A 9,277-nucleotide genomic window follows, 5' to 3' on the forward strand; every position below is an offset into this window, starting at 1 on the left:
ATTGTGTTATTTCATTTGATTATGCTGATTTGATTGTACGAGGTCATTCATCCTTCCTGATGTCTCTCGACATCTTTCAAAAGCATTTTGCTTTATTGGCTTGCTTGTCTACCCGCAAGAATTTCAATGGTTGTTTGATGGTATTAATGCACCATTTGAATGCAGACCCTGAAGTTACGGGGGGAGAAACCCATGCAGAGTGAGCACGCCTGGAATCTGAAAGTCAGATGTCAGAGGAGTCAGTGGAGGGGAGGCATTTTCTCCAAATGCAGGTACTACACTAGAGTGGAATATCAAATGTTCAAATCTCTCACAGATTTTGGAGTGTGACTAAAAAGAGGGAGCTCTTCTCTTTCACATAGCCGCAAACTCACACTAACCCACATTTTCCAGAAAGTGTTCTGCCAAACTCATAGCTCTTTGAGAGAAAGCCAAGCATTTAAGCACGCAAAAAGAAGCAAATAGTGAACAGATGTGCCACACACCTGTGACAAAGCTACAATAGTCATTCGTTTCCATTCAATGACAGAGGACCCAACATGGAACAGAAGAATCCATTATCCCAAGACCAATATGCAGAAACTGAACCATCATTCAAATTATATACAAGATCAAGTGCTGAAAATCTGAACAATTAAGACCAGCAATAAAGTCAGATTCATTATCATTAACAACTACTGCTAATCTCATACGGAATCTCAATATGTTTCTTTAGTCTTTAAAATGGCAATCTGGATTGTTGTCAATGCAACAGTAATTAGTGATATCAGAGAATTGAATAATTAATCAAAAGAAAGTGCATCTAACATCAAGTAATTCTTCCACTTAAAGAGAAATGTTGTCTGAAACTTGAGGGAAATGAAATGTGTCCAATGAGTCATTGTTTGGGGAAATCAATTCATTTAGTCACACAGAGGTGCTAAGTTATTTATTGCCTGTCAGCATGAGCTGTTAGTTCAATTTAATTTCTAGCTGCAGAAAAGCACATAGACAATGCATCGGGAATTTGAGGGGAATGACTTTTTCCAGGCAAATAAGAGGTGTTCTGAAAAGAAAAAAAAATAAGACAACAGTTTTCAATACATTTTTCCCCTGTAGCTTCTCCCTGTGGTGCCACAATAACATCTAGAGTTTTGTTCTGACATGTTATATTCTTGTGTTATTTGTACCATTTCCACCAAAAAGCACTGAATGCAGATCCATTTAGAAAATACTGCAAACAACTGAAAGACACACGACTGAAGGCACAAAATGGACGAAAATGGGAAAAAAGAAATGTGCACAAAAAGAAAAGAACTCATTTTGTCTTAGGAACAGCAAATACTGTATATGGTCATTACAAAAGAAAAAAAAAAACAGAAGCTTTGCCACTGAATCCTACCAAATTAGAGGTAGGTTTCAATATTAAAGTCTGGTGCCTGTCGACTATGTCCAGCCGTCTCAGCAGGCAGTCATTTATTAGTCCAGATGTATCCACAGATGTAGCTGTGCTTTTAGAAAACAACAGTGAGACGCATTTATTGAAACAGTCAAGCAGAATTGTTTCAATATATCGAAGGATTTCCATACGACTTTGTACTTTTACTGCACTACCTTTACACATTATAAGCTGTGCACACCCACATGGTTGTTTAAAACCACCAAGTCTGATAATACCTCGAGTCAGGTGTGACCGAGGTGGAGTTACACTGGCAATTACTGTGTGATTTCACCAAACTCCATGCACTAAGAATGATAATTGGGGAAGATGCCCTACCCCAATGTGTACAAATTAACAGCAACAGCGTGAGGGAAATGTTAATCAAGCACAAAAGTCATTACTCTCTATGCACGTAGGTAGATAATGGCTGTGCGTGCCCGAAGATCATACACTTAAAAAAAAATCAAATCAAATAAATAAATAAAAAATCTTTATCAAATATTGTCTACTACTACTGATTAAATTTCAAACCGTGTAATAAGTAGCAGGCATTTGCTCAACCTCATCAGCTACAACATTAAAGAGTTATTTACTTAAACACATCTTTGGCGTCAAGCTACTTTCATTTTTATTACTTTTATTAAAACGCTCAGATAATTCAGAGAGTTTTATGACTTTTTCTTTGTAAATCATGCTTATACTGTGCAACAAGAACTGGGTCTTGTTCCACATGTTTTGTCAGGAATTAATGTTGAAGGAGTGACAGCATCGGAGGACCACATCAATTCTGGTGTGTGAATGAAATGGACCAAAAGGTTTGGCCAGCAGAGCCAAAGTCAGATTCTCATATCTATTTTCGTACAGCCACAACATAAAATGGTCTCCATTTGCAGATTTGGGCATTCAGATGGTTCAATGTTTCACTCTTTGCCTAAAGGGCCACTGAAGGTCAGAGGACTCTTTACTGTGTGTGTGTTCAACAGGCAACTCTGTGCACATTCCCTTCCTCTTCACTTTTTATGAACTCCAGAGAAAAAATGACTTTTGGTATAACTGACAGGATACAATTTTCATATGAGCCAACATCAATTTCTTTATCCAACCAGCTAATTCCTACACACACACTGTAAGCGGCATATTAGATCAAGAGCATCAAGCACATGAGGTGTTCGTACTTTATGGTCAATGTTTCTTCTTAAGCAGAACCCAAATGTCTTTAAGCATTCGTGGTTTAAGTATAAACTGTTGTAAAATCAGTTTAGAGGACTATAGTATTTCAATGAGTTTCTAAAGCAGCAGCTTCACAACACTAAGGAAAATGACGAGTGTGTCCATTAAACCGGTAAACCGACGCACAAGAACTTTTTGCACAACCTTGTTTCTGACTCTGATAATCGCACTATTCATGGAAGCGTCACACACAATATTTTTAACAGGGTTCATTTGAATTCGAAAAGTACTCCTTCAACAAGTTTCATCTCACCTCCATCAATCCAATCTCCAGCCCACTCATTCCGAGGTCTGCTTAAAAAGCCTTTTATCCGCTCATAATAATAATTGGCATTCTACAGCAGCAAAATTACAAAGATAAATACTTGCTAATCACAGAGACCACAAGGACTTTTGAATGGTTGCATCCCTTTTTAGTAAAGTGGACATTTACCTCTTTAAATCATCAATGAGTACAAAGATACCTGCACAAAAATGCATAAAGAAAGATGCATTTAACCCTCCCCACCTTCTTTTCAACCATTCAATAACCGTTTGAAATGCAAATACCCAAGAGGCAACTGGCTTCTTATCATACGTTTCATTGTCTCCTTTGGGCTAGAAAGCCGTTTTGTTCTGTATCTGCATGTAATTGCACACACACAGCAACCTTACAGTTTATACTGGAACAAAGCACCTTCAGAATAAAATCCAGCAAAAACACAATATTAGGTGAGAGGATGCTCTTAGTTGGAGCTGCTGCAAAGAGGTGCAGGGTACAAAAATTTATTTCAGCATTATTCTACTGAATTAAACTGGCAGATGTATAAGTGAGGGCAGCTGGTGTAATTATTTTAGATCCATTTCAGTTTGGGATTTTTCTGTACTTTGTAAGGTTTCCTCTGCCAAATACATCCATTTTAAAGTAATCTAGACAGAGCCTTTAGAAGATGAAAATATGAAAGAGACTGCAGGTAATACTGTGCTTGCTTCAGCCTGACAAGTCAAACAGGTGTTCAATAAAGAAATACTGCAAGTGTGTAAATGACAGCGCAACACTGCTGCTACCTGCTTTGGCTTGAAAAGCTGAACCTCCATAGGAAATAACATCGCTCTGATAAGATCACATCCTCTAACACCGACCCAATGAGAGTTTCTGCCACTGCAAAACCAATTTTTGCCCCAAGTGAATAAATGAATTATTAAGTAACATCATTACTAGGAAAACTTGACTTTCATGCTGCTCGTGACTATTTTTACTGTAATGGAGTCAAATAAATCACTTCTTGCTCGCCTCTTGGGTTTATTGCAGCAGAGTAATATTGCCATCTAGTGCTCAGGGCAAAAACTACATTTGATGTCTTTTCTTGAACATTTTCCAGAGACAGAGAAGAAGAGAAGAAGAGACAGAGCAGAGGTAGAGCAAAATAGGACTTGGAAATGTGTTTAATTCTGCATTAAAAGTATGCAGTATCATTCCAATATGAACTAATAATATAAAATGGTCTGAATGGTGCAACTAAGAAATTTAAGCTATGATGTAAAATTTTAAAAACAAAACGCAACTCACCGGCTGTAAACTGAGTGTTTTAAAGTGTGCATAAAACAATTCAAGCATAAAAATCATAACAATAAACAATATTAAATATTTTTCGCCACAGAAGGCTTTTTCCCATCATTTGCCTTCATCAGGGCCTTAATAGCCCTCGCCCTCATTTCCAACTCCAGGAGCTCCAGCTGTTGAATGGATGGCTGAGAGGCAGCAGGTGCATGACTTGAGAGGGGTCCGTCTTGAACAGATAAACTGGTGTCTGCAGAGTGAGGCAGTGCACTCTGTTCTTTAGCTTCCTTTTTACTGGAAGTTGATAACGCTAAAATCTCACTCACGCTCCTGTCGATGTCGCTCTGAATGTCTTTCTTTGCTTCCACTGGTTCCACTGAGACTGTGGGAGGCTCTGGATGTGCAGGGTCAAGGTTTACAGCTGGGTTAACCAACTCCCTATTGCTGTCCTCCGTTTTCACTGGCCTGTCCACAGCTTTTACAGTCTGCTCTTCTTTGGGTCCTTCTATGTCACTGTCGTAAGTGTCTGCATTTATGCTGAGGACATCACTCTCTTCGCTTGAGCCACCACCTTCTGTAAAGGAAAAGACATGAAGGTCATTTTATAGCGATTTTCTGTCTTTGAAGTCTGTGCTAGGATGCCTAAAGGAATGGTCTGCTATGTGTGCATTACGTATTAATTACCTTGCTTAGGGTCCTCAGTTTTTGCCACTTCTTTGAGGCAAGATGTAGAGTCCACATTATTGTCTTGCCTTGATGGAGAAAACAAGATAACTAATTAAAAACAAACAGAACATAGTAATACTCTACACTTCTTTCAGTCTGAAATCGCACCCTGCACAAGTTAGAACACTGTTCACTCACTGGCTTTCCAACATTTCTTTTAAGCTTTCATCTCCATTTCCAGATGATAGGTCTTCCCCTGGACAAAATAAATAAGTGCTTTACTTTCTGTATTGTATTGCTTTAATTAAATTTGTAATTTAATACATTTGAAAAAGAGGCAATGAAAATGTACCAATCTGGCCTAAAGACTCACCTGCTAATATCTGGAAAAGATGTTTCTCCGATATTGGTTGCAGTTGCTCCAAACACAGCTTTTTGATTTCCTCTAAACTATAGTCCTGTGAAGAATATTGTGTTTAAATGGCATCTTTGAAGTTGCTTTGCTTGTCTCCAGAGCAAAACGCAAAAATCTATGTCCTTATTTCTCGCTTTGTTTTCATGATGCATTTGTTTTCACCTTTTCATTCAAATTTATAACAACTCTATTGCACTGTACAGTTCCATAGCTAAATCCTCTTAGCAAGGAATTACTCAATGTGTAAAATGGCAGATGGAATGCCGGTAACGTTATGAACTGTAGGCGACAATTTAAAGAAAAGTGAAATATGAACGGCAACGGCGACTTTCGGCAAGCTCCATGGAAATGAAAAATAACATAATATGATTATGTTCACCCACAATAAAAAAAGAACAACAACCACAACAACAACAACAACAAAAGAACAATCGCTTCCATCAAATTATGAATATTGTTCAGGTGAAAAACATGCAAACACGGTCACATGTCAACACATTAGTTTAAATAACCACATGAGCCAGTGAAGGAAACCAGCAAACCCATAAGTCCACAAATTCAGTTCAAATGATGGTGGCCTACATGCCAGGCCGGTCATTGTCGGCAACAAATCTTTTAATTGACAAATCCAGTTTGAAAAATTCTTAGTACATTGTTGATTAATGAAAAAGGTGTGTGTTTAATAAAAATGACAAAGCTTTCATAGAACACTGATTCAATGCCAGTAAATCTGGCATTTACAACCTGCTGTTTTCTCTATATATTCAGCAGTACAAATGCTCACAAATCACCTTGATTTCATCAGGCAGCATCTTTTGAAGTTTCTTCTCCCCGAGCACACGAAAACATTGTTCGAGCATCTCCTGCTTATCTTTGACATAAGCAGTGATGGGTTGAAATGGCAGGCTGAGGTCTAGTCCTCCCTCCTCAATGTCACTGCCAATCCTGTCAAGCTCTGGGTCAGCGAGTTCATCCTTGAAGTCCTGCTTTGGAAAAGCACCAAGTTACTAAGGCACAGTCTTTAGAGGTCTACTTAAAGTATTGCATTCATCCTCTGTAACAACAAGCCAAACCTCAGTCTTATAGTTTCTAATTTAAGTGTCTTCCACTTTCATGAGGAATCCTAAAAACTGGCATGCAACTGTGGTGAACTTAGGAGAGAAAAAAAAGAGCTAAACAAAAAATAAATAAATAAATAAAAAATAAAGGTTGCACATCTTAATAGTAAAATTTGTGCATAATCTAAAAACTTGAACAAATATTTCTTTCTTATTTTATTAAGGCTATCTTTCAGCAGTACCCAATATTTATTATTATTCCTGGTCTCCAAAGGGATGATATTTCAGGGTGAAACATGTCCAAAAACTCACAAAACTTGGTCAGTGTGTGAGGACTGGTGAAAATTGTTACAATTCATTTGTTGCAGGAAGGCACACCTGAAAATGGCATGATAGTGCTACTTTCAAAATTAACAACGTCGTTCCAGATGACACAGGCAAATGAAGATTGGTACACATGCAACATGTTTTGTGTCAATACCGAGTCTGACTCAGAGCGCCACCTACTGGACAAATGAAGTCAGCTTACCAACACAAACACCATCCACTTTACATGATGGGATGCATTGTCCACATTGTACACTACCATATGACATACAACTGGTGGGTGTTCTTCTGAATGCCACCACAGGCAACTTGTTTAAAGATAACGTGATTGGGTGGGAGCAAGTCCAGGGGGCTCAGAGTTTCATCACTTCTTTCAGGTGTAATTATTAATATTTTTATGAGTAAGAATTTATACCGGATATGATTGAAAAAATTACATTTGCCAAAATGCCAATGGGGTCAAACCAGCACCTGTGTGAATGAATGCATCAAACAGCAAACGTGTTTTTAGAGTCTGCAGCACAGCAACACAGACAGTCGAACAAACCATTTGTCCTAACACACTGGAGGCAGTTAGACACCATCGAAGAAGAAGGCAGCCACCCTGATATAAAAGTCTATTAGCGCGTGGCAATTAGAACAGCTGGCACATAAACCGAGTTAGCAACAGATGCTAACAGGCTGATGATGCTGATGGCTTGATTATCTCACCTCCGTCTTGGTTTCCGTACTTCTTCGTTTATTGCTGTCGTGCCGCTCCTCGGACAGCGAGTGTTTCCGTTTCTTTTCAGAGGTACTCGACTTCTTCCTCAGCATTTTTTTTTCAGCAAACGAGCCCCTTCGCCACAAACTTGCTCTCGGCTGTTCAACTGCTTAAACACAACGAACGTCGCGGGAATAATACGTCATCGGCGAGCGATGCCGCCTTCATTCGATGAAACAGTTGTTCCCGCCCCCTGCTGGACCGGAGGATGCAGCCAATCAGAGTCTGGATCAACGTTAAATGCCTTTAATTCTCACATGGAAATAAAGCGCGTTGTACTTATTTTCTTAAGTACAGTAAGGTAAAAAAAAAAACAAAAAACAAAAAAAAAAACAAACAGCTATAGAGCTACAGTGTAGTCAGTGTAAATGGTGGTGTTTGTGATTTGCATGTGGGGTTGAATATGTACACACTTAAGAGTTATAATACAGACTCAGTGCAAAGTAAGATATCAGTTTAAAGTGAATGGTCCTAGTTAAAGATTAAAGGGAAATATCAAATAATGTGCAGTGTATACAGATAAGGTCTAGATCCCTATTTTCCTTGTGTGGTTTACATGTTTAACAAGGCTGTGGAGTCTTGTTTTAAAAATAGTCATAATGAAATGCTAGAATGAATATAAAATTAGCTCACACTAGCTGCAGCTTCATCTTTTACACCCATTTGAAAAATAGGGAGGAGGGGGCGGAAGCTATTTATGACAAGCATATGTCCATAACTGATGACTGAAGCCTGTATGTTTTCATATCCTAACAAGTAACCCTCTGGCTGCAGCAATAAAGCCTGTCAGTCTGATGTTATATCATATTCTGTTAATTGAACAGCTGCACAAGCCGTCTGTATTTTAACTGAGCCTTTCTTTTGCAGTGAGAGGTGCCATTCCTGTGACCTCTTAAGCTGTTGATGGAATTGGAAATACATTCAAACTGTATCCCATCATCATTTTTTACACTTCAAAGCTTGCTTGGATTACCGGTGACGGTCAATCACAAGTCCCCTTCCTGTATTTCACACAAGTCTCGCCATCTCCCAGTTTCCCTCCACCTTGTCATTTTATCAAATGTTTTGCATTGGATTCATTATTGCAAAGGCCTTCAAACCTTCAAAACTGGTGCTGCAGCTCATTTGCATCATTCATTTTTTAAATCAGAGAGCAGCGTCCTCATTGGTGATGTAAATTTGTTTTAGAGTTCAGGCTAGCATAATTATGACAGACTACACTAAAAATAATGCAGATGAAATTTTAATAGCAGTTGCTTTATAGAATTGCACATTTGTTTTTAATGAAATCTGACACAACTCTATAAGATTATTCTCAAAACACAAACTGTACTGTACTGAATTAAATATACATAAAGCTCCACACATTGAAAATCTTTCCTGAGGACAGACATATTCTCAGGCACATACATTTTTCAATATCACATATTCATGCTTTCTTCTCATAATCTATGGCATCATGGCATCACAATACCATATGTATGGTACTGTGAAAGCACAGTGCTCTTTTAGAAAAGTTTATTCGCTGAACAGGACAAGTTGGAATAAACTTTCAAAGATCTCCTGTGTGGAGTAGAATTATTTTAAATTCCACCAATATAAAACTCTGCTGCACTCATCAGCTTACCCTCCTGATTGCCACCCAGGTAGCCACACATATTCTTTAGCTTTTCCCAGACACAGGTATCAAAGCCGGTGACGACACAAGCAAGCTGTAAATCACTCTAATTGGCTTCTCTGCCTCTGCCTGAAACAAGGCAGGAGCCAATGCGACGGCTGCCCGGGCACCATGGCGACAGCTGTCTCCACATAATGCAGGTTGTTATCCTGATGCCATCCGCCAAATTATGCAGCGGAT

General features: G+C 38.7%; 1 protein-coding gene across 2 annotated transcripts; it reads right to left on the bottom strand.

Annotated features, from left to right (window-relative positions):
- Nucleotides 1-1,424: 1,424 nt before the first annotated feature.
- On the bottom strand, nt 1,425-7,538 carry caap1 (caspase activity and apoptosis inhibitor 1). Of its 2 annotated transcripts, none has more exons than XM_029526484.1 (6): nt 7,368-7,538; nt 6,063-6,254; nt 5,230-5,314; nt 5,055-5,112; nt 4,875-4,942; nt 1,425-4,761 (listed from the first exon to the last, which is right to left on the bottom strand). In XM_029526484.1, exons 1-6 carry the CDS (start codon nt 7,470-7,472, stop codon nt 4,271-4,273), a joined length of 999 nt encoding a protein of 332 aa, XP_029382344.1. In that variant the 5' UTR covers nt 7,473-7,538; the 3' UTR covers nt 1,425-4,270. The 2 variants fall into 2 exon arrangements, with proteins under 2 accessions (XP_029382344.1, XP_029382343.1); XM_029526483.1 differs by having other exon boundaries at nt 1,425-4,764.
- Nucleotides 7,539-9,277: the final 1,739 nt, after the last annotated feature.

Source organism: Echeneis naucrates, chromosome 18 (genome assembly GCF_900963305.1).
Source record: "Echeneis naucrates chromosome 18, fEcheNa1.1, whole genome shotgun sequence".
In the NCBI taxonomy this organism is placed as follows: domain Eukaryota; kingdom Metazoa; phylum Chordata; class Actinopteri; order Carangiformes; family Echeneidae; genus Echeneis; species Echeneis naucrates.